The sequence below is a fragment of the Osmia lignaria genome, chromosome 10, assembly GCF_051020975.1.
Source record: "Osmia lignaria lignaria isolate PbOS001 chromosome 10, iyOsmLign1, whole genome shotgun sequence".
NCBI lineage: Eukaryota > Metazoa > Arthropoda > Insecta > Hymenoptera > Megachilidae > Osmia > Osmia lignaria.
The window spans coordinates 5,509,672-5,536,444 of NC_135041.1; the positions used below are offsets into that span (position 1 = coordinate 5,509,672).

General features: G+C 37.1%; 2 protein-coding genes across 3 annotated transcripts in view; both read left to right on the top strand.

Annotated features, from left to right (window-relative positions):
- LOC117611661 (uncharacterized) overlaps positions 1-26,773 on the top strand; it is a 171,074-nt gene that overhangs the window by 54,817 nt on the left and 89,484 nt on the right. The gene's annotated exons all lie outside the window — the stretch shown is intronic.
- Positions 4-25,558, top strand: LOC143305773 (uncharacterized). The gene has a single exon (XM_076690627.1). It carries the CDS (start codon positions 25,094-25,096, stop codon positions 25,421-25,423), a length of 330 nt encoding a protein of 109 aa, XP_076546742.1. The 5' UTR covers positions 4-25,093; the 3' UTR covers positions 25,424-25,558.

Here is a 26,773-nt window from a genome sequence, read left to right on the forward strand (position 1 = left end):
AGTCCTCCGAGAGAGGAATACATCCAAGGGGATATTATGTACCTATACGTCGTATTTTATCGTGTTTCATTTCGGTATATGGGATTTTCTCGAAATCGTGACGGGTGTACTGTATATTTGTCGATGCATTTTCTTTATAACTTTTTGAGGAAGTAATTATTTACACGAGATTCCATTTATCCAGGTTAAGGTTATAATTTTATATATACTCTTTTGCAATAAGGGTACATTTTTATGGATTATTTCATTTTATTTCATCGTGGCTATTTCCATAAACACGCCACGTGATCAAATGGGTTATAAAAGATGTTTAAAATTAATTTGTTAATACGATACTTCGGTTAGCTGTTTTACATTATTAACAGTATTTTGAACTATTCTACTACTCTCATTTCTTAGTTACTTAATTAAATTAAATTCATAATTCTGACGTAGTGGTTAACCTATTCGCTACCCTATTCTTTTTACTCGAACGAATTAATTTTCCCGGCTAACAGAAGAATTTTGATAATAATTTATCCAAATATGGAACGACGTGAAAGCGTTGAATATTACTCGAACGATTTGAATCTCGTCGAAGATGTATATACGCGTAAACAGTTTTGAACGTTTCAGACAACGAACCCGGCTTGAAATATCGCGACGCGTCGCGGTAGAGCGATAAAAATATCACGCGGCACGTTTTGAACGGTGGTGCCAATATTGTTTCCACCGTTCGAAGTCGTGAACCACGAATTTACACGAGCGTGAAAGTTTCCCGGTCACGAGGGGGTGGTTCGATGCAGCAAGGGGTAAAAATTGCGCTACCGCACAAGTACGTGCTGAAAATCCATAATCGAGGCTCGCTGCCGGCTACGAGGGTACGGCAACCGTTTAAAATCGAACGGAAATCCAGTTGAACCGTCCGCCAACGTTGCAGCGGTTACTAATAATAGAGTAGATGCTGGAAGGATAGAAATACGACTTCCTTCGCCACTCTCTACCCTACCGCGTCCCAAGAATAACGGGCTTTCGTTCGATACAACCGCACGATCAGCGAAATAAGGGGTCAGGGGCGGCAACCTAATTCAAACATTCGTGATACGGCTAACAGGGTGAAGGAAGACCCGCGTTCACGTGTTTCTTCAGGGTCTAAAGCGATCGAAAGGGAGACTGTATGAGAAATCAAATTTATTTGTCATTCTTTGTCAGGGTTAAAATTTGATGAATAATTTATCCGTTATTTAGTTCGATGCTTTTAGGGGTGAATTTTATACTACCGTCCTTTCACATTCATTTTTACACTTGTTGCTGCTATGATTATCGATTTTAGATAATGCATTTGTACACTATCGTCCAAAAGTCTTAGATAGTTGTTATATTTAAACAAATTTTCAGATTTTATACGGGGATTGAAATTCGAGTGGTTTTGTCTAATGATCATTAATAAAAATATTTAGTTCTATGCATAAATATGATTTTTTGAATACTTTGCAATAATTCAGATTCGGTTATTTTAATATAATTTTTTTTAAATGAATTAGTAAGTGAATATTTTCGTTACTATGTAAAATATCATTTGACATAATATTTAAAAAAATCTCTTAATGTTATTTTACAATTTTTCTTCGGCTTGAGTAAAAATTCAGTAACTACTCAAAACTTCTGAACGATACCGTACAAAGTGCGCTGTAAAAGGGTTAAAAATATAAAATCCATAAGATTATCAGGGATGCGTGGTCATTGCATGATCTAGTTAACAGGCTAACACGTTAATTGCTCTAGTGGTCACAAAATTTTTCTACCTACTCAATTAGATACCTTAGACGAAGAGTAATAGAAATAATGAAATTTTATAAAAATGAAATATCAAATTTCTTCGAAATAAAAGTCTTGCCTAATGAAACTTTTAACAGCTCCATCGTACCAGTCAGTGTATTAATAATTCTCATTAAAGTGTGTCGTACCATACATCGCCATTTTCATTGCGCCAGTCAACGTGTTAATGAAACGAGTCGTAACGTTTTATGGCTGTGTGTCGTTGTACCCATTTGTCTCAGCTGGTTCTTTGTTGTCAGGATTTTAGCGACGCGTAACTTCGAACATTTTACTCCCCCGTTCTTTCGCGATCGTTCATCAACCGTATCGTTGATTCTCCCCCTTTTTTTTTTCTCTCTATAATATCAAGACGTCCTAGGTCAGGGACGCGTAACCTACGCATCCGGTTCAGACATCCACTTCCAGCGGTCTGTCGAGAGGCACGTAGACCGCTGTTGCCGCTAATTCAACGTCTACCACGGCAAATTACTAGCACCGAGTTTCTTTTTATTCCCAGCCGGGGAATGTGGCGTTAAATTCGCAGGATTTCAGGTTTCTCGAACTATGCGACACGCTTCGAATGCGTGCTGCATGCGAGAGTCTCGATTGATGTTTTCTCCCCTTAAAATTCCTCCATTATTTATTCGTGGCATCTAAATTTATTCTTAGATCGAAATTATAAGGCAATTCAAACACAGGAGGAACCCTTTTTGCTAGGGGTACGCATGAATTTTCATCTTCTATTGGCAAGATGGTAAATAATGATAGATAATATTTTGATATCCCTCACAATCACTGCTTTAAATTGTTATTTTATTGCATATTTTGATATTACAATCCTTTAATTAGAAAAAAGATTCACGAAATTTGGACTCTATTTAATCCTCGGACGGCAGACCATGGAGAGTGCCCCAATCTTAAATTGGTGGCTGTTCCCTTAAAAATGATTCTTTGAATATCTGAAAGTATTTCGTTTAAAAAATATACATTTAACTGTAACTTAATATCTTTGTGTATGTTTTGTGAGTTTAAGTCTATATTGTTTCAGATTTCGCTGTTCAAGGGTTAAATGAATCATTGAATTCGTTAAACTTGTAGAATATCATTGGAATATTGAAATCTAAATAGAACAAAAGCTCGCGTCCTTCACCTCTCCGCATTATCTTCTTTCCTTAGTTGCTGCCGCGATTTGCATTGACCTTAAGTCGCGAATACACGCTTAAAATATCCAATTATCTTGAGTTATTCTCGACGAGTATTTTTTTTCCATCCACGGCACAATGTGGTTCGTTGTGTCGCGGTTAAATCTCCTGCAGACCCTGAAAAAAAAAATCAACCGCTGTTGTTCCTTTTGCCTCCATCCCTCGATGCATTATCGTCGATTTCTCAAGCGGATTTTTATTCGACGCCGCGATCGAGCAGGCGGTTAACGAGAAAAAAAAAAAAAAATACGAAATTTATCCTTTCTGGTGGAGCTTTTTATTCGACGAGGGTCGAGGATGAGTTCGAGACACGACAAGTAACATTTTGACGAGCGGGTTGCTCGACTCACGATGACGTGCAAAAGCTCGCGAGGATGGTTGCAAGTGCACACGCCAGAGAAAAGAACGCGAGTCAGGTATGCGGCAGTCGCGAGAGTCGAAAACATTCGCCAGACGTAAGGCCGAAAGGAAAGACGTTATTTTAATGCACGATCAAAAATAAACGGGCGAACGATCGTGAAAAGCTCGAGTCCACTATCGCCCAGCCAGAAAACGCCTTTTTCCATCCTCGAACGTTTCGCCCCTGGGGTTTGATCTGCTGCGCGGTTTACTCCCAACGGATCTCCCAACTGCTGGGTATCTATTCAGATTTGATTGAAAACTGATGGTTGGATATAATTTTCGTGAGTCGTAAAAAATTATGCAAATTACAGACTTTTCATTGTCTCAATTACCACGCAAAATTCTTTTGTACGACTAAAAATAAGATGGAAATATTTAGGCAGAAATCGGCCACTGAATCATCTGACCTGACGTGGCATTCAGTACATCAAAGGTTTCACCCACTCGACCCAGCTAAAAGTAAACATCTTTCGATCTTCATATAAATGTCAAGTCGCAATTTCTCGATCCTCTAATAATCTTCCGATAAATTCGATGCAGCAGTCTGAACGATCCAATATTCCAATCTACGCCTCGGTGATTCATCAAAGCAGCAACAACTTAATCAATTCACCAGAAATGAAACATCTTTCGATACTCGTTCTCAGTTTCTCTGCAAAGGATCATCGGCTTCCGCGTACAATACCTATCGCGGTTATCTTCCAGAATAGCGGTACAAATCGCGGAAAGATCCTGGTGTGTGATTGTCGCGTTGGCATTGATTCGGAATTGAATTTCTCGCGGATAGCCCGGCGTCGAAGTTTCCATCCATCACGCGGATTATTCCAGCAACGCGTCGAGACAGTAACGGGGATCCTTTGGTAGAAAAATTCCCACGGTACACGGTAGAACTTTATTGCCAGTCAACCGGTGGATGCGTCCTTTTCATCGATCCCGCATCCTGTATTCGTTGCTTTTCAGCCTTCTCAGGATGTACTCGCGTTCGCTCGCCGCCTGAATAATCCTCCACCACCCGCGCATACATCAAAACACAATATCTTCATGTAGCAGTTATCTCGTCGGTGATTTCGCGGCGAGTCGTGCACCCTAGCCGCAAACACGGCCTATGGGTGCACGTAGGATGTTGCGAGCAGGGAATGGATGTGCTTCCGCGAGAAGGTTGGAAAATTATTAGGGACCGTTCTCTTGCTCGACAAATAAAGGCGATCCCTTTATGGGAAAGCCAAGGGTGTCTGGAATTGCACCCTTAACAACTTAACACGTTGACTGGCAGAGTGAGACATATCGATATTTGAATTATTTATCTTTGAAAAACTAAGGCGGAGGCTTGTCGAGCTTCTCATTAATTAGAAAATATTATTGCTTTTCTCATCAATAACATTCTCAAAAAATTATTTATTTATTGAGGACTTATGTCTTCAAGATTAGTATCGAAGATATGATTTTGCTTTAGTTATTATTAAAAAGGGATGCTTTATAAATGAATTGTTACGTCAGGCTCGGTCTTTCTAGGGCTAACCCTTTCACTGGAAAATAATGTGTGTTGGTATTCAATTGATATAAAAAAATGAATCAAAGCACGTACGTTCATTCTTACACCTTGAAGGATTTCAACATTGTGAAAGAGGTATGTGTGTTAAGGTTAAAATATCGTGTCAAGAAAGATTAGATAGGATGAATCAAGATACAAGCTTCGATAGCCTCAGATCGAAGGAAACGCGTTTTCGAGAACGCTTCTGAAAGGGATTCCTTCATGGATCGGTTTTGAAACGTCCTGTAGGGCAGCGGAGGAGACAGGACCGTATAAGATAGAAGGCACAAGATAGACCCCTGACGGTGATATCTCACGGTGAGATCTTCAAACCGGCCGTGTCTGTCGTTGCGTCGAACCAGGGTGATTTATCATTATTGAAATACGGACCATTTGAGCCATCGCTGCCCATTCTATGCTTCTGCACGACGTACCACGTTTTCCATCTTAAAGGCCTGCTGGCCGGAAAGTTGCCTTTGTGCTCCTCATTCTCCACTCTACCCTTTTTTTCTCTCTCTCTCCATTCGGTCCACGCTTGCTTAAGTTCCTTTAAATTCGACTCGTTCGATGACCTTTTATTATTTTTATTCAATTTTCTCTTTTGTGCTTTGAATGAAATTACATTCTTATGTTTTGATATAATTTATCTGTTTCACAAAATGCACTAAATAAACTTTATACGAGAGTGGTTAATCATTTATTAGAAATTTTGATTTTAATGAAGAAATTGATTGTCTTCTTTTTTTGAATAAAAGTTGCAGACTGGAGTCTTATAATATAGAATACATTATAAATTTTAAACGCACAGTTATATTACTAATTAACAAAATTTTACTTCATTTACTGTCACCCTTATGAGTCGGATAATCAAGAACATTTTTATTATAATTTCTCCAATTTATACAAGAGAATTTTATAGAGATAGTTTTACAAATGTTACGTGTACATACATGTTACAAAAACATGGTTCATAATTATCAATATAGTTTCATCGCCATTAACGTGCAACATAATTTACACATTCAGCGCTTTCACAGAGAGAAGGGATCTAGCCCTCCATAAGCGAGTCGTAAATTTCGATTGCAAGGACCATAGATTTTTTTCCACGTCTGGACAGATGGTACTTAACCGCGAATTTAATTTTGTCCAAACCGGATCTCGAGCACGTGGTTATGTTCTTCCCGCGAGAAACTCGAAACTGACTCATACATTTGCCGACGAAGAAACGCGGCAAGATTTCAATTACTTCCATAAAATTAATGATTCAAGTGGCAAAATGAGGATTCATTTTAAATATGCTCAGTGATGTGTTCGATGGTTAGAAAGTTTGATCGATATTAAATGTTTTCGCGTGGAAAAGTTTCCATTGCGACTGGGAATTATTAGGTTGGCGCATATCAAATGGAATTTCGAAACGTAGAAAGTCTTTTGATGGCAAAGGTATCGCAAAATAGCATAGATGATATATCAGTTTAAAGCTTAGGGTTTAATAAAAATGACTACCTAAACATTTCAACATTATTAATATTGTTTGGTGTACAAATTAATTCGGTGCTTTTAGCGTTACTCCTTTTTAATTACTATTTTAAATTTGAATATTTTCCCGCGCTTCTGTATATTTGAAAAGTGGCGCGAGAATATGATAACAATAACTTCATATACTTCAATAATAATTAGACTTACCATGACATTTCAAAAATAAATCTTCAATTGAAAGAAAAAGAAAAGACACATTAATTAATTTGTACATCTAATAAGGTTGCAATTAAATTTTAATTATATATTTAATATATTTATTTTACGGATACTAAGACGAGTTCGACAGGCATTATTAGATTCATAAGAATATTATGTATTTATCTATAAAAAGTTCATGATGATTTTGCAAATCCTATAAAAAAGGATTGACAAAAAATTTGGTATAATCAGGTTAATTAATTAGCAGTGTATCCAGCAGTGTGTTCCATAGCAATTACTAAAGAAAAAAAAAAAAAAAAAAAATTAGAAAATGTTTCTGAAAAGGTTTGTTTCCTTGGAACCAAAAGAAAGCTATGCATATTTATTTAATTCAATTATATGCACATCAACATATAATTAAGAGCTATAAATCACAAACAGTACGCTATAATTAACTGTCTATGATTTTCATAAAAGCAATAAATATTTGGATGATTGAATATCGAGATGGAAGGAAAGTCAGACTTTCGTACGGCGAAAGAGCGAAATTTGCACGCTCGTGCGAGCAGTCGCTCGGTCGGCAAGCCACGCGAGGGAAATATCCTTTTGAGACTTTTTTAAAATTGCGGTCAGTGCGTTAATCATCTGATAAATGAGACTAGCCGAAGTTCCACTTGCTAAACCGCAGAACCAGTATCATCCTTCTTAGATGGTCGAAAAGAAAGAAAATGAATAAGAACGAGTTTAGCGACGAGGAGGTCCTACCAGTCCTGCGATACTCTTCGTCAAAACTTGTTTCAAGTCGCCGCGAAAATAATTGTGCTTTGATTTGGAAAGCCTATTGGGTGTGTTATTAATGTTCTGTTCATTCGAGACATTCCCTTTTCTCCGTCCTCTGATACGATCTTTCCGAGAATTTATTTAGCGATTAGGATCTAGGCGATCCCGTGACGAATTTCATTATCCTGGGATGTGAAAAGGTTTCAAAGGGTCGTTGGGAAAATGCAGGAAAATATAAAGGTATTTATTTGTGAGTTTTAATGTAAATGAAGTATTTTTTTGACAGTGGTAAAATTGATATTTGGTACATAATTATTTTTTAATTGAAAATAAATAAATTAATGATTCTTTGTTAATTTCAAATAAGAAAAATAAGTTTAATTCCATCATTTTGTCGAGTTTGATAATTCTAGGATTGATACTCTTAAGAAATTTATCTTTTTCCTTTGTACAGAGTTTTTGAGGATATTGGAAGATTCAAATTGGAAATTTTTGAATTTTGTGGCTCTTTTCCGAAGTAAGATGCTGTTTACCTTATCTACTTTCTTTTCGCAACTGCAGGTGCAGCAGATTTCTGTAGTATCGTTTCTGGTATCGACTTACAGAATTCTGTATTACCAACACCGAGCGCAGTTTGCATCTCGATCCGATAAGATGACACCACCAATTAATTTATTTTTTCAAATTACAAATTATACAAGTCGGACAAATTAATTACTTTTCTTTATTTAAAAACGAGCAAAGGTTATGAATATTACAACAGAATAAATTCTGATGAATTTAAAGAGAGATTAATTAATTAATTAATTATCTAATTACTAATTATAATATTAATTATAATTTCTGTCAATTATCATATCAGTCTTACACAATTAATAATCTTTTATCTTCTATGATTCTAATATGCAACGCAATAATTTTGAAAACTCAATTAATTAATTAATAAAAATAACATTATCGTTATTATTGCAATAAAAATTTCGTGTTTTTGAGTTACTTTATTCCTTCGTTTAATTACTAAAGCATACACGCGTCGCTCAGTTTATAGAATGGAACGAAGCACCGAACGAGAATCATACAATCGTTATCTAAATGAAAATCGCGCGAAAATATTCGGTGTTGTCGCCCGCATGTTTGCGGAATTCCATACACGTGGTCGGGTCTCGGTTTGCACAGAAGAAAGATGCTTTGTTTGTACGATGAAAATAATGCGATGTGCGATGTTCTATGTAAATCACCGAGGGTCTCCTCGTTAAAGCTGTTTCACAATGCTTATCTTAATTACAATCACACGGGTATATAAATATGTTTTTGATCAATTCCTGCCAGTTACTATCGTATTTATTCTCATCAAATCATGTTGTGCATATCAAATAGGTTAATTTTGAATAATTATTTAATAACAGTAATGTCAAATAGCATTTATGAGACATTCATTCGAAGTTTAAGCCTTCTTATTTTTATTTATTATTCCCCGTTGGTCGAATCCCTTAGAAATCGACTACACGCGGAGCTTTATTCCAAGCTTCCGTGTCGTACGATGCGAATTAATTAATGCAATTTAATTAATACGTACATCTAATCTAAAGGTGTACTTTCCTTATCATGCATTTCGTTTCCTGAATACTAACTAATGGAATATAACGCTTAGATTGTACATTTATTGATACCATTTATACTTAATTAGTTAATACAGTGGTCACCTACATAAAATTTCAGGTGTCTATGAAACGGTTCCATTTTTCGAGTACCATTTGTCTATCCCCAAACCTCAATCACTGGCAGACAAAATGATCTTAAAAGATGAAAATACTTTGGTGTCGATTATAATCTCAGCAATTAGCCATAGCGTTGTGAATCGAGCCTTAATCGCGACTTAATCGAGCACGTAGAGTGCGTGTACCAACGCAGCTGTACACACCCTCACCTCGCACACGGTTTCGCGAGTGCACGCGAACAGGAGATACCGTGCCACTTAATCACAGTATCAGTCTATCCATTTGTATCGGGAATGCGGGTACAAGTACGTAGTTCCTCAGGTGAGTATGTGGGTACCGGTGAGATTTAGATTCCGGCTGCAATTTGCTGTTACGCTGGTCAGCCGTCCCTTGCTCTCTCGCGCGTTTAACAAACATAGGCGAACCTACGGCCGGATTAAACCGTAATAGAGATCCCTATTGTACGGGCTGATATTGTTCGCGAGCTAGTTATACAGGCTGGGATAGGTTGGTTGCCTACCAGTAAATCCGAGATGATTCTATATGCAAAAATAAATGAAAAATGTAAAATCAAATTTTTAAAAATAATCTGATAAATTTAAGAATTTCTGCTATGGATAATACCGATTTGTAATACCACACTTTTGTACTGTAATAGAAATGTTTGGATTAGATACCTTATCATATTTGATATCATGTCTTGTACGTGGATTAAAGGACAGCTGAAATTGCTTTTGTCTTCCGCTGGCGTCTTTGCTTCTCTATACCATTTATCTGACACCTGCATGTACATTACAAATGCAAATATTGCACCGAATCTGTCCGTTGCGGATTTCCTTGGCACAGTGGTTCATTCTACAGTAGGGTCATTGTGCTTGCACAGGTTCGAGTTTATAATCATTTCAATGTACAAGCTTGACTGACATTTTTGTTCAGGTGAGGTTTAGATATCAGTTTAATGACATAATTTTAATTATTATATTATACTTTGAAAAATTAAGGATCTGTAAAGAGATTAGTATATTTTCTGTTATGAAATTTTGTAAAAGGTATTATTTTCTTGTTTAATTAATTTTATGATAAGTTTGTACAAAATATAATTAGGTCAATTTCTGTATTAAAATTCAGATGGAAAAATTCATTACGATTTTAAGGGGCGATAAATCTAGCGAAGTTTAATTGCCACTTTCTCTAGGATTCACAAGTGATCTGGGTCGGTAAGGCATAAATGATGCCATTTTCAGGATGATCTGAGCCGGAAATGGTCCTATCTCGTATGGATGGTTCGTCTCATCCCCTAGATTGTGGTAGGTCCGGATAGCAGGCTATATTACGCAATGTGCCGTGTGGCTTATCCCCTGTATTCGATCCTTGTGTATGTGTCTATGTGTTTTCAGTGCGGCTCTTCCAACCATTGATAGACGTTCTCTCCACACTATTGCGAATTCTTAATTAACGTATTGAGTACTTAGAGTGTCACCAATCACCCACACTGTAAATTTGAAAATGATACGAAATTTTAATCTAGAAACCGTTTTAGTTGCTTAATGTTAAAAATAAACTCCCAAATATTAAGATATTTTTTGAACTAATCAAGTTCAAGTTACTTTCTTAATTGAAATTATTATTTTATTATTTTAATTTTGTATAGGTTTTTATTTTTATTTTTCAAACATAACGGTGAAAATAATATTAAGGATATTAATGATCCATAGAGATGTTGACCTTAAACTTGAACACGTTTATGAATTTTTCGATTCATTATAATCATGCACATACTTTTGCCACATAGTTCAGTGGTTCCCTGTTATGAGCCCGCCGGTTTAACGTGATTTAATTTCCCAGCTAATTACCTCGTACATACCGCGGTAACTATTAACTGCGATATAAATATGCGGCCTTTGCTCCTCGTACAATTTAATACCTTTTTACTCGGCATTCTTACTTTTATGAATTCCATGGTGAAACATTAAACGACTTATTTGAGTAAGCATTACCACCGTGTCTGAAACCATTATGCTACAAATTTTTCTAGCTGTATCATGGATAGTATAATTGGAATAATTTTATATAAAATTGCAAAAATTCAAAGTTATTAACTATTCTTATTAAAGCTATTTGTAAGGAAGAACTGCGCATATTTTCTTTCTATAAAGTACCTACCATTATATTGTATGCTATTAGAAACGAGAGGTTGAAATTTAAATCAGCTAAATGTACTAATAAATTGAAACCATCAAATGTCTTCGTTTATACAAATAGTATAAATAGAAGTCCATTTGAAACACTTACATTTCTGGAAGGAAAATGCAAACTATTGTCACGATGCCTGAAGCTTTTGCCTTATTCTTTGCCATGTACACGTGGCAATGATTATCCGTCTGTACATATACAATTATTTAGAATCGTACAATCATTTTTATTCGTCCAACGATCGATAAACCGTGGTCGTAAAACTTCATTCGTTTCGTGACATCCGCTTATAAACCACGCTCGACCAATCTCTTTCTTTTCCCCTGTCGCTGGTCAATGCTTGAAAAACAAAACTGCTCGTTTTAATCGCAGAAAACACGAATATACCTCTTGTTATTATAAAAAAGAATTTACATCGCTACTGTCACGCGAATCCTAGGAGAAATGTTTTGTTTACGCGTTCGCTGATTGTAAAAGTTTCATATTCGAGTAATTTAATTTTACATTTCGAATTTAAATTTGTCAGGTTCGGAGTGTAACGTTTATACTCTGACTTTAGAATTTTAGGCTAATTTTAAATATTAGGATATTAGAGTATTATGACATTTGAATATGGAAAATTAGAATATTAGATTGTTAGAATATTAGAATATTAGATTGTAAGAATATTAGAATATTATAATATTATAATATTGAAAATTAAAATATTAGAATATTAGAATGTTAGAATGTTAGAACGTTAGAATATTAGAATATTATAAAATTATAAAATTATAAAATTATAAAATTAAGACATTAGAATATTAGAGTTTGAGAACTTGAAAATTGAGAATTTTTGAACGTTAGAACCTTGGAATCTTACAGTAATAAGGGAACTAGTCCCCATGTTTGGGGTCCTCAGTCCACCCTATTCCCCACCTAGTCGCGCTAATGCCCTCAAAGTCTCAACAAAGCCACATTATCATTTTATCGCAGAAATTTGCGTTCCTCATATTCGTGGCCGCAGCACTACCGTTCTCTGGCAGATGCTTGTCCGCAACCTGTTTATCTATTATATCGATAACAGGCTATCAGGCACTGTACATTCATCTGCGGGCATGGAATCCACAGGCTTCGATCATGCCTAGGCCAAGTCCTGTTTGCGATAATAATTACCCTGGTCGTACTGGAGCCACGAAGATGACGTCGTTCATTTACGTTCTTCTGGCCGAATTCCAATTTACCCCTCGAATCTCATCGTCGCGGACGTCGTTTGTAGCCCAGAAGGGCTCGTTTATCTTCCTAGAGTACTATCACCGAAGAAGATCCCTTTGGTTAAAAACATTCCTTCCAAGCGATTATTAACCCTTTCGTTGCAGATGACGTGTATATATACCCTACGTTGCCGAAAATTGATTATCAATTGCAGAAGAGCCACTGCAAATTTTTCATTAGCTATAACGCTGTACAAACATCGTTCCCATGGAACTTCCGGGATAAACTCGAGTCGTAATTTTGCCAGTGAAATGTTTAATGAGGATCTTCGAGGAACGACTTCCAGAAAGGTGAAGGCGGTAATGGGGTAAATGCAATCCAACTTCGTTTGATCATCTCTGGTTACAGAGTTGCTTGAAAAGAAAAGGACTCGTTGATGGGTTGTTAGGAGTTGAAGTTCGTAGTTCATGATTAATGTAACAAGATTCGTTTCTATCAACTGGAATAAATTCCTTATCATACAATATAATTTTTATAGCTTTTAATGTTTTAAATTATTCAACTTTTTAGTATTTATAATAATAAAAAAAGAAGTGGTCGTTTGTCTGTTAGGTAATTTACATTTTCTAATATAGGTGCATTAGAATAATATTTGATCACGGTACGAGTTGAACGTAAGATGGAACAAGCACGCTTGATTCACTCTTATTTGTTCAAACTCTTGTTTGTTCGTTTGAATCATGAAAATCTTCAGCTGAACTTTTTACGAGAATATGGTAGATGCAGAATATTTAGAGAATGCATAATCCAGGAATCCATTCGGCCAGGTTCTTGGGAACAGAATTCTATTGAAGTCGTCTGAAAAATGTACGGAAATGTAGTCCGCGTTTCGTGCAAATTTAACAGCGTTCGCAGAAGTTCGCGACAGAGGAACGCATAGAAATCGGCCCCTTTTCTTCCCAGAATCGCATCTGCATCGAAAGAGAAGGTCGCATAAAATTTGGTGAAAACAGAACCACTAGAATATCGATTTTCAAAATGTTATATCCTTCCTCTTATATTAAATCATCTGATTTAGCATCGAGTACACTTTGCACTGTAATAAATCATTTCTATGGCTAATATAAGCAAACTGTAACCATAAGAAAAAATGGAGATAAAGTAAAGAAAGTAAAAAAAATTTGTCCACACAGAAATGTTAAACGGATCCGCTAGACAATATTTATTTACAATTAAAATATAAAAAAGGAGGATAAGAGAAAATTGTCTTCTAAAAGCCACCTGTATTCAGAAAATCAATATCTCCAAAATCATTGATCCACTTAAATGGTCCATTCAAGACATTCTGACAACACAATTTTCCAAGAGCTTCTCGCTCACGAGGGGTTGTAGATCAAATCCTCTCCAAAAAGAAGGGACATGAGAGAAAAAAGCTTCTCCAGGCCTCCTTATCAAAGAGGATTTCTCGACCAAAGTGGAAAACGGGTTGTACACACGAAGTGATTCGTCGACTGGGTGGAGGTGCGTGGACGATCAGGTGAGGGTTGAAAGCAGGCCAGTCGTGGGGTTGTCGGTATTGGGGGTAGATTGCTCCAACGAAGGCCAAAGTCGAGGTACAAAAAGAGAACCCGAAAAGAAATTATAAACAAATTTCCATTTTTCTATATTTAATATCATCTACTAAAAATGAAAAAGAATTTATTATCTACCCCGGCACCTTCATAAAATTCCACACTTTATGTACAAAAAATGGCACATTAAATTTGATTCCCATACCTTGAGACCGTGTTGTATGGTGCGTCGGTAGGTGGATGAAAAGGAGCGAGAAAATCGAAGAAAGATGGACGTAGGGGCGAGCGAAGGAAAGTGGAGAGGCGTAAGTCGCGTTGGTTAGAGAAAGAATGCCAAAGGGTGTGGGCAGAGGACAGGCAGAGGAGCGAGAGGGGTGGTATCGTGCAGGGTGGAGGGTGTAGAAGGACCTGCGCGCGAATTTCCCGCGTTCGCTCAACCTCATATTGATCCCACCCTAGTAACTCCCCGCATTCTACTATATCGGGTTGGCTATAGGGGTTGAAGGGGGACGTTGGAGGGGATGGTAGGAGGTGGGTGGTTTATCGGCGTATACACGGCGCGAGGTAGAAGACGGCGAATAGGATCAGAGGAACCGTGGGTTGCGGGTGGTCCAGCGTGAAGTCGTGTCGCTTGAGCGTTGAAACGCGTCGTCGTCTTCCGTCTTCCGTCTTGGTTCGTCGTTTACGGCGTCGACATTGTGCACGTCGTGTGATTTTCCTCGAAGTAGTTCTCGGTCGCGCGACACCCTTTCTCGGCACGACCTTCGTGATTCGCGGCACGCCGTCAGTGTCTGCGGATATCGATCATCTCTCGTGATCTGAAGAGGCTGGCGAAGAAACGGAAAATAACCGAGAAGAGGCGAGGAGGAAAGGAAGGTGTGAATAGTGGACGGTGATTTTTCGGGAGTCCCGTGGGCTCCGGTCAAACAGGATTCCGATCGAACCGAACGGAGAATAGAACGGCGACGGATCACGTGAGATATCTCGATCTCATTAGCCGCGCACTTTCTCCGTTCTCACGCACCATTGATTTCGAGATAATAAAAGGAACACGCGGCTCGATTTATGCCGTCTTCCTACACGCTGGCGAACACCAGCTCGATCGGTGGACGCGATGCGCTCCAGGCTGATTTCTGTTGCTCGTTTCTGTTGCTGCAGGCTGCAGCCGAGTATTCTTTCAACGCCTCGTGCGGATTCCTCGCGATTCTTCCGTTAGGTTTTATACGTTTATCAAATATACACGACGCGAATCAGATGATATCTGAAAACGACACGCGTTTGCGTTTGAACCGTCTTTGGAGGAGTTCTCCAGATAGTTCTGTTCAACGGCTATGTCTTGGGGGGCGATTTAACCCTTCAGACCTGATGTCTGAATATCCCACATGTGTTAATAGTGGAAAATCTTCCAATTTCCATATTTGAATCATCTAACAAACTAATAACAAAATATATTTAAAATATTGGAAGTATAAAAAGAGACGAGCCAACGTTACCTCTAAGAAAGCTATATTTAAATTACAATGATGGTTGAACGTAGGTGACCCTACCTTGTGTCTGAATTAACCGACATCCTGTGAAAATCGAATATAGAAAATAGATTTCCTTTGAAAACTATGTTAACACGTAATACCTAAAGGGTTAACCGTTGTTCTGGCCGCGTTCTTAGCGCCACTGCTGGGAAAAGTCTAGTTGGGGCGTGCTCGGCTATTCGGAAATAATAATACGGGGTTAACCTCGACGTGATCGGTACGAGAGCTTCGAGATCCATCGACGTGGATCTGGGAACGGTCAAAATATGGGTGTTCTTGTTTCTCTACGATCGCTCACGTTATACACGTATTTCGATGCTTGTGGTTGAACGAGGTAATAGAGATGCATTCGTTTAACTGTTAGGCATGGGTCTTGGTCGAATTGCACCGTTGATTTGCATTATGCCATTATTAGGGAAAGTTCGATCGTGCAGGGAGCACTAGGTGGGTGAATTTGGGTCGAGTTTAGGACGTGGAGAGGAGCAGAGAATGTTTGAAAAGCTGAAGAGCCTTCTGGTGATTATAGTTTGAGTTTATTCGATCGCTTGAAAATTGTTATACGAACGTTGCTCGGGAAGTCGATTTAGAATGTAATAAAGAATTTTTTTTATTATTTAGTATAAGGGAAGGTAGTAGTAATACGGAATACCTATATTGTTCGTTGACCTACAAAGGTTTCATTGTTTTGATACTGCAAATATTATCTCTGGACCATGGAGAGAACTAGAATTTTCATATTATTTTTATTTTTTAAATTTTAGACTCTCCCTTTAAAAATTATTCTTCAAATATGTGAAAGCTTTTCATTAAAAAATTATACATTTAACTTCAGGTTTAATATCCTTGTATAATATTTATAAATTTGGGTCATGATTGACCGAGGCTTTGCTGTTCAAAGGTTAAGTAAATATTTCACACTCTAGTTCACGTATTTTGTTGGTCAATTTTATCCGTTGAAATCAATGGTCGGTAATCGACGCTTAAATTATAAATGAATCGACCTGCTGGATAGAATCACAAGGGAAACGTTCAACGATTCTCGTCATCATATCATTCAGAGATTTTTCAATCCCGATCCCACCAATTTTATTCGGTTTTATTCTTCTTTCAAGCTTTTGCATACAAAATACTATTAAATCCGATTCCGTGTACGCACGAAATATTCTATATTTATTATGCGTTGATGGTAAACAATATTTTTCTTTTCTTCTAATCTATAGACATTTGTAGCTTTCGTCTGTGTTAAGAACATAAGACCATGTTTGTCAACATTTATACGGGTTCAAGCTAATCTGAATAACTTTGTTTTTCTTCAAAGCATGTAATATAAATTTATAGTATCTACACTTGTATGTTTTCTTTGCATTAAAAAGTCAAAATGTTTACATCTGTACAATTTCTTATAATACTAACAATTTTTTTTGAATTTAAATTAATATTTAGTCTTTCTTAACACATTTATCAAGTAAAATATTATTTGGCTTCTTATTTTTATGTTGTTCATTTTTGCGAATCGAGTGTAATGAAAGTTGGAATACTTTCTATAAATACAATATCTAAAATTTATTTATTATCAGCATAGTGTCTTTATTTATTTTGAACGGATTGTAGAAAATCGACAGTCGCTTTTGATACAACGCAACGTGTTGAGATATCCGTCGAGATTCAGGTTCGATTTCTTGGACAATTTGTCAGTACACGATACGATACGATATCGTTTCCTTGGCGTGCTATGAATTTATGCAGGTATCTTGTCGTTATCGATTTTTTTAGCTTCCATACGGCGAATAACACACGACGGAATAATAGAGGACTTTGATCGTTGAAGATTTTTTAGACGCAGAATGTGATTCAATGACCATTGTTATCTAAATGTAGGTGAAATTACGGAGAAACGTTTGTTTCAAAGAAGTTGTACGGTTCGTGAGTTCTATTTCTCTGGTTACTTGCGTTTTAAGCTATGACTGCCTTTGTGTTTTCAAGTGGAATGATATCTTGTTACTTTTAATGAATTCTTTTTAAATTAGGTAGAAAACGGTTTTAAATGGTAAAATAATTTAAAATACATTTTCTCAGATGTTTATTTCTGTTTATTTTAAGTAATTTATTACCTACAATAATTAAATATCATATTTTTAACTTAACTACTAATTTTAATTATTACACGTATAATTTTTTCCATATCAGTTTGGAATTATTAAATTACAATTCGATTAAGTTCTTAAGAAAACCACGATATAAATGCTGTGAAGTAAAATTGTTGTTTGCAACTATTCGTACATAAGAGTTGACCCATTTTCGTCTTCAAATGAAAACTTTTTTGGAAAGCCCATAGAATTCGCAGAATTGACCAGAATTCATTGAATAAAAAAAAGGGTGGTTTGAAGTGTCCTTGATCTCTCCGTCCGCCAATCCTCCTCTATGAAATTCTAATGACCTCTCGACCTCTTTTCATCTTCATATGTTGGTAAATTCCTGGTAGCTAATAGCTATCATCTTTCTTGGAATTCTAAATTTTAGTTAGGTGTCTTGAAATTTCTATGGTGTATTATCTATCAAATGCTCCATTTCAATGCAATGCCCACATACAAATATTGATTATTTAATTTTCAAAAATTAATCATGATACATATTATCATAACAATCAATTCGAGAAATAATAAATAAGCTCCACTTTTCTATCTTCATCATCATTATCATTGTTCTCAGTAGCAGGTAGCATTAATTAGCCTACATTGAGCTGTGCGGAAATGATTAATTCTAATTACTATTCAGTCCAATAAGAGCACCATGTTCCGTAACGATCCGAGTTAGAATTTAATTTCCACGAAAGATTTTGTTCTTTTTTCACGTACACTCGCAAATAAATTAGGTTTCTCAGGGAAAAATGGTGATATAGGGAAGTAGGAATTTTCAAAATTTTAATTTTGATACTATTAATATTAAAAGTGATTTAGAAACAAAATAATATTATTTTCAATTATTAAATATTATAAAATTTAGTATATAACTGAGAAATATATTAATTCAAATTCTCCCGCGTAAATATTCATACGCAAGTGGTGGGGGGTCGCAGATCTATATATATGGGACTCTCTTCCTTACATCGTCATTCTCCCTGGAGCCACCTGGGAAGGATAGAAGTTCAGGGCATCATCATTTTCCCAATACTGCTTATTCATTTCCTATTCGTACAAAGTGCTATCACACGTAGAATAATTACAACTAATTCTTCATAAAAGGAACAGAGAATCTAATAAAAATGAACCATAAGAAATATAATAATTATTACATTAGCAAGTTTCCTTAAAGGCTACGAAATCAGTGTATTTGTTAACACTTACAGATTAACCAATAGAATTTGTGCAGCAACCTAACGTTAAAAAACTTCAGTTTTTACGTCAATGTTCCCGATAAAGGCAGCTGGTGGTCAGTTCGGTTCCTGGTGCACACGAATGCTCGAGTATGACTCAGAGACTGTCATTTAGTAAAAGAAAGCGTTCTGTTTCGCGATCCGTGGAGCAATACAGGGGTAAAACTATGATCTGAATGCGATAGAGAGCGAATAGATAGGGAACATACGTGCGTCAGCCACGAGATCACGATAAATCATTAACCGGTCGTGTTTATTGGCCATGCTCGAGCAGATCTCGAGCTGCCGGTGAATTTATGATCGCGATTGATCGACCTGGGTAACAGGCGTTTTGAACGTGAAAATCTCAGGTGCTTTTTGTTAATAATTATCGCTAGCTAGAAGTGAGATAAGTGGTAGATTTCTTCGATCATTAGATCGGTTGCCTTTTTCACGTGTGAAATTTCATTTCTTCGGGAGTTACTTGTGCACAGGTGTGAAAATATGTTTCAAAATGATAAAGGACCTTTTGTAAATAACTTTGACGGAATAATAGAAATTGAAAAATTACAAAAGGGCTGCGTGGTGACAATTAAAGAGATCCTTGGTTTAATTTATTAAATGAAGAAAATTGAATCCAAGTTCTATTTAGATACCCCAGTGAGAAGTTCACATATTCTAAACTTTAGCATTCACATCCTCCTCTCTAATCAAGCTATTCTCTTAAGCTCTAATTAAACTCCTCCAATTAACCCTATTCTCTAATCAAGCCTTGCTCGAACTTACGAATCAAAGAGCTGTGGACTAAAATGAGCTATGCAATTTCTATCAAACAGTCTTCTAAATGGAAGCTATTACAAACCAAAAATTAGTCAGGGCTTTTCCGGGAAAGGGTTAGATCCAAAGACTTCTCAGAAGTGAGATCAAACAACCAGAGTATACGATGCTTGTAAATCGTTCGACCGGTTTCGATACCCGTTCACCAGTGTCTGTATTCATTTAACCGAACGAGTAATCAGCAAGCAGATTGATGTCTGATTATAAGCAACCCGTTCTAAAACGTAGTCGACACGCGTGTAACGTGGAAAACGTCGCTTCCAAGCTGGCTGTGGATAAGAGTGGAACAAGCTTCACAGGTTCGTTATTACTCGATTATTGGCGTTGTTGGGTTAATCTCTGTGGTAACCCCGCAGCTTGCACTTAGCACTTACGTGGCTGGATTCTGTACGACCATAGGAAGTGACCCTCATTCTGTAACCCCACTTAACTCCGGAAAGTAGCAGCCTTTGCACAAAAAAGTACGGAGAAAGTAAATGAAAAAAAAAAAAAAATAATAATAAAAGCATCCGCCCATCGTTATCGGTGATCCACCATTTTCTAACGAACAGATATGCTTCAGATGGTCGTAACCTTGCTTCTTAACAGAGCGTAACCGAAGCTGATATCACGGCAGATAATGATGAGCTACGTTCGTAATTTCTTGTCAATATTGGATGGAAAAATGATTTGTAACTCGATCAAGAGTGTTTATTACAAGGTGTTAAAGGTTCTGTAGGATTGGATTAAGGAAAGGGTGGAATGGGAAAACATTTGTGAGACAAGCTTTTATTATATCAGATTTGGGGATTTGGGAGAAACTTTGTTAAACAGGAGTATTAGATTTGTTAAATCCGAGATGGGTAAATAGTTGGGACATTAAAGATATGTAATAGAATTTTATTTTATTAGTTTATTTCTACCTATATTATAATTGTTTTTAATTAACAGTTGATTACAGTATTTCTTTTGCATTTTATTAGACTATTAAATATTTGAGAAGTTAATTCCTGTAATTAATTTTTAAATGAAAATAGCTTAACAGGCTGTTGACATTAATTGAAGTGCAAATCTTAAAGTAGGTGATAAAGTAGGTTACTCGCAAGAATGTTTAGTGCAACTATTTCTAAGAAATATATGAAGGTTAACAAGAAATTATGAAAGGTAGTTGAAACGAATGAAGACGAATAGAAGAAGTTTTTATAGAAAAAGCCAATTACCGATTGAACGGGAAAGTATATTGCTGAATTGATGTACGTATATGTATATCGAATTCGTTAATAAAAACTTGAATTGAATGGAAGCTTTTTCCGTGACTCATCAATCTTTCTTCCAATCAAAGGCTACGTGTTACGTTGAGCGATTCAAAATTTCATTTTTTTGTTCATTGTATTCATCGCGGCTACCAGCCGATTGTAATTATATTTCGGGCCCGCGTGCCAATTATAACATGTGTTTAATTAAAAGCGTTTATATGAACATGTCCCACTTTAACCAGGATAATCGAATGTTCCACGTGTGTCGATATAATTCATACGAGACGGTCGTTATTAAATTTCTATATTGATATTTTCTATGATTTACATTGCTACTTCATAAATTTCTTATATGAAATAAATTATAAATTGTGTCATAATCAGGAATCTAATAGGAAAATAAACCGATTTATTTATAAAATAGTCATTTTATTATTTCCAAGAGTGAAAGGTTCTCTATTCACTCTAATCTTACACTGCAGTGGTGTAATAAGGGATTAAACGTTTCTTTTTCTAATACTTCATAAGCATTATAATAACATTGAGTCTAATTTTCTTAATTCTTTAGTATTTATTGAAAAAAAGGTCTTTAACACTAGAACTACCGATGTTCAATGTACATTGATTTTTAAATTCAAAATTAAATAAAAAATAAATAGGCAAAGAAAATACAAATATAAGTTAACTTATACAGTTATTCTTCATCTCAACAGAAATCAATGTATAACTCAACAAAACCACTTCAATAAATTTCATAATTTAAAATAAGAAACCTGAAACAAACCATTGACTTCTTTAATGGTTCCAGTATTAATTTCCTAATAACGAGGGAGGGGATCAGCTGACCCTTCTGACCCCTCTTAGTTGCGCTACTGTTATGCTGTTCAGTGATATTATTCTGCTGTCAAACCGCATTGTACCGTTCGAAAGTGCCACACCGTTGAACGTTTCACAGTTTTCGTCATCTGATCTATAGCAAAAGAAATATGGCAGTGGCGATAGTCGAGCAGCCACCTAGTTTCCACGCCCTTTAATTAGCTCCGGCTCGACGGTGACTAGTTAGAACAGGGAGCAAAGTTGTCATTACTCTCGGTAAAGAGGCCTTCCTGATTCTCTTTTGCTCGGCCATGATTCTCTTCTCGTTGCGCAAAGGTCGTCGAGAGTCATTGTCCAGTTCCAGATCCTTTGTTCGGGACACTCGACTCCGCGGGTACGTCCACCTTTAACGATCGACCGCTTCGTCATCGGGGACATCCTGTGATTCTCTTTCCCGGACGGTAGTAACCGGGTTCGAACAACGCCAGTGAACATCGTGTAGCTGCCGTTAAAAACAATAACGACAAGTGGGCGCAGTTGATGAGGAACGCTATTCAAGTGTCATAAGTCGATTTTGTTCTTCGTCGAGCACGATGAAGAGTGCTGGAAGCTGGGATCTGGGACTTTGAAAACTGGAATTTCGATTTTTCCCCCTTCTATCACCCTGGTTGTGATAAAGGGTTAAAAATTAGTGTACAGTGTTTTCTTTTGATAATTCGATTCAAGGGCCATTTTGACAACCTTCCCCCTTAAAATTTTTAAAATTTAGTCACAAAATGTCAGCCACAAATGGTATATCTATTTTACCCACTTCCTGAAACAATAATCCATGTTATTAGTGATCAAAGAACAATTTCAGTTCCAAGTGTCGATGACAAAGCTCTCCATTGAAACGGGACACGATAATTCCATTCTCACGCGAAGCTGGATCAAGCAGATTTCCGTGGGCGTTCAAAGTGTCTCCGGTGAACGAGCCGGGCGTTCGGTCGGTGAAAACGATTTAGAAATGCGGCTGAATCACACAAAGGACCCCGAGGTGCGTTGACCGTCCTTTCGAGGTCCAGACCTGTGCCCTTGGAATTCCTTTCACGAATACCTGCGCCACCTTTCCAGTCGGGCATAAAGCAAGATAAAACTCGGTAAAGTGGATAGAAAACATTTCCACCGTCCGAAGAAGGGGTCGTTCGCGAACGGGGCAATCTCGTTAATAGGTGGTATTAATTTGCGGCTCGTTTCGAGGACAGGATCGTTTAAACATCATCGCTGGAAGACAAAATCCTAAATTCAGTTTCTTTATACGAAGCTCGTAGGGTTGGCTCGATCATCATCTTCCTCGAATCGTTCCCGGTGATTATCGATTGTTTCGAGACACTGAGCGATCTGCTAGCAGGCTAGATCCACCCACGGACTCGGGAACGAGTCTCTGGTTTCGATCGATCTTCGTTGAACAAATGAAAAAGGGAAAAAAGCAGAGGAGGGAGAGAGGTGTTTGCCTCCTCTAGGGTGTCGTATGCAAATTTCACTGCTTCTATCTGTAGCCCAGTAGTTATGGAGCGTATGAATCATGGCCGCGACGCTAGCGTCTCCAGTTGCAAACAGGAAATACATCCGACGTCGGGTGCGAATACAACGCGTGGAATTTTATACCGTTCCTTGATCGTTTAGACACTTTGTTATGGTATCTTCTGCTATGATATGGATAATAAAACACTTTGTATACTGTTTCGAGTAGGAAGATTGTTGATAAGCTGGAAGACAAAGGGAAAGATGTATTATTTTCTACCTCGTAAGATGAAATTGGAATAATTAAAGAATTTACATGGATTTTCGTTTAATTTCATCTTTTGTAGAGTAGAGTTGATTATTTCTGATATTTTATTTGAAATAAATTTGCCGAATCTTCAATACAGGTTTTAAGGCTTTTACTGGCATCGACGTAAGTACAGTTGGTCAATTCTCTTTCATACGAATCCAATTGAACCCCTCATCGATCATCAATCAAGTATTTATTATATCATCTCATCGATCGAAGCTTGTAGCCATTGTTCTGCTTTTCTCTTACTTAGCCGTTGATTGATGCCGTTTTTTTCCTCATCAAGTAGCTAGTGTGTTTATTCAGATTAACGAGCGTTGTTTAATTAATGGTAAAGCGTAGTAGAAACACAGCTTGTCGATCGGTTCGTGTCTCGTTGTACTTTGAATCGAAGGACGATACCGGTAACGAGGCTGGCAAAACGCTAGGCTTTCCATTTCATGCCGGCAGCATCTTATCCGGCTCGCGAGGATAAACTTGTCCGCTCGATGCGGCGAATGGAATGTTAGAATACGCTCGAAGCTGATGGTAAATCTGAAAGATTGTTCACCGACGCGGAACGAAGCGGTCACGCGATCCTCTGCCGGAAAAATAATAGTTGCGAACCGTACCGTGAACTCGGATGACCGGCAACAATCGGAAAATCGCAGATAGCGATGGGTATTCGATATCGTCTTCAACTCTAAATATTCTAACAATTTAAGTACATATCTATTTTAGAATTTCTCCTCATTTAGATATTTATTTGAAAACAGAAATTCATCGGAAGTTTAGTCACTGGATAATTTTAAAACGCTTTTATAACAATAAAAATTCAATTGAGATTTTGACTTATGATATAAAAAATTATATTCAAATGAAATTTGAAGTGATTTCTATCCCATCGCTAGTTGCAAGCAGCCTGCAACTAGAATCGAAAAAGCAAGAAGCGAGCGACATCAGCACCATCGTCGAATCGGAGGTGACGAGCATTATTATTTTTTACAGAGGATACGATAAGAAAAGGTTAAAGTTTGCCACCGAAAAGTGAAATAAAAGATTGTTCGATTTCTTGTCTACCGGTCGAAAAACGCGACTATGATAAAGAGCGATCATAATCGTCGGCGAAGAAGCGTAAAAATAGAATCAGGCATTTTTGTGTGATGATTCGATGCACGACGGTGAAGAATTGTAGAGCGAAGCTGTTGTTCTACGATCCGTTTCTGCCTCTTAAAATATCTACGTGAAGAGGTGTACAGTAGCGGTTTCTTAACGGGAACAAGATAAAAAACAGAACGATTCCTTCAAATGGAAGACCTAGCGTTTTCACTGAACGTCAACCGATATCTCGACGACGAGTCATCGAACTGAGTATCGTTGTTGAATTGAACGATCGGATCGTTGTTTGTCGTCCGATTGAGACATCGATCGATCACCGTTGGATCGTTTCCTAACGATCAGACGAACATGGATGCCCTGGAATTGCAAGCGGCCCTGGTGAAGCTCGATCCAGCCACCACGGTCACGCCGATCGGCTCGAGCGTGAAAATCTTGCCTGCTCATCATCGTATCGCCTTCACGGTGGACCTGGATGAGAACGATCTGACCCTGGAAAAGAACACTGTACAAAACAACGACGAGAAATCGAACAACGTGTCCGGCGTACAGACAACCACCACGGCACCTAGAAAGATGCAGAACAATTGCTCGGCTCAGTTGACCGTGGCCAGTCATCAGAATCATCCGAACAAACAGCAGATTGAAGTGTCCAAGTGTGAGATGGCCGAGGTCAGGTGACGCCAGGCTTGCTTCGACCTTATCTTTTATCACACTTATCCACCGCACAGGGGCAACAAGCATCATGCTAAACATCACGCTAAGGAGAAGAGACATCATCATCATCATACAATGCATCATCAGCATCATAGATCTCATGTGGTGAGTCAGTGGTTCTATGAGTGTTTGTTTGTTTCGTTGTACTAGGTGGTGTAATCGTTTCTCTGTTTTTTTTATTGAGTGTGTAATTATACAGAATAGAGTAACAGCTCATTGATTTTAATGACGTTGATTGACAAAGGTGTTTGGAGTAATTTCAGATATCGCAATTGGTGAGGTGTGTTCTACTCTGTATAATTATCTTTTTTTTTTCTTTTCTTTTCATTTTCAACGTGTACGCTTGGAAGATATATCCTTCGATTTGCTATTGCTTTGGCAGAGAAAATTCGTTTCGTTGCGAACGGAAAGTGTGATTGGAATCATTTTTTGATTCGTAGTGTTGGGAGTCTGTGTACGCAGTAGAGTAGGCGTACGTGTTGGTAGGGCATGCATGAAACATCACACGTAGTCAAATCTTATTTAACTGTTTATATTTTATATCGGTCAAAGTTTGATTACTAAGGAAACGGTATAGGATCGAATTTCGAAGACAAAGAAAAGAAAGAGGTTAATGGAACGTACAGTGATATGAACATGAAATTCCATTCATGGTTATACACTAGTTAAGGTGGAAGTTATCTTTCTGTTTGAAGTGAATTTAAGTAGTCGTAATGGTTCCATCAATAATCGAGAGAATGCTATTAACATTCTAGCTTCACGTATTTCTCATTCAGATTATATTCTTTGGAACATTATTAAAAACAGGAAAGCAATTATATATATACTTCTTAGCTAAAGAGATAATTTTGTTGTAGTAATGGAAATAGAGTAAAGAAATATGTTTGTGTCTTTTAAAACAATCCAATCCAATCAATGACACACCAGATGTGTTTTGCTACAAAAATATAGATTGCCTTAATTTGAAGGTGAAATAGAAAATGAGTGAAGAAATATATTTCTGTCTTCTAAAAGAATCCAATCGAATTTAATTATTGACGCAAAAATATACATTGCCTTAATGTGAAGTTAAAATAGAAAATAAGTGAAGAAATATGTTTCTGTTTTCTAAATAAGAGAATCTAATCCAATCCAATCAATGATGCACCAGATGTGTCCTGCTACAAAAATATAGAATGCCTTATTTTGAAGTTAAAATAGAAAATGAGTGAAGAATTTAATCATTGACGCACCAGGTGTGTCTTGCTGCAAAAATGTATATTATTTTAATTTGAATTTAAAATAGAAAATGAATGATTTGCATAATTATAATTA

What these genes read in the sequence shown, in the direction of transcription:
- LOC143305773 (XM_076690627.1), top strand. Translation starts at nt 25,094, where the DNA reads ATGGATGCCCTGGAATTGCAAGCGGCCCTGGTGAAGCTCGATCCAGCC.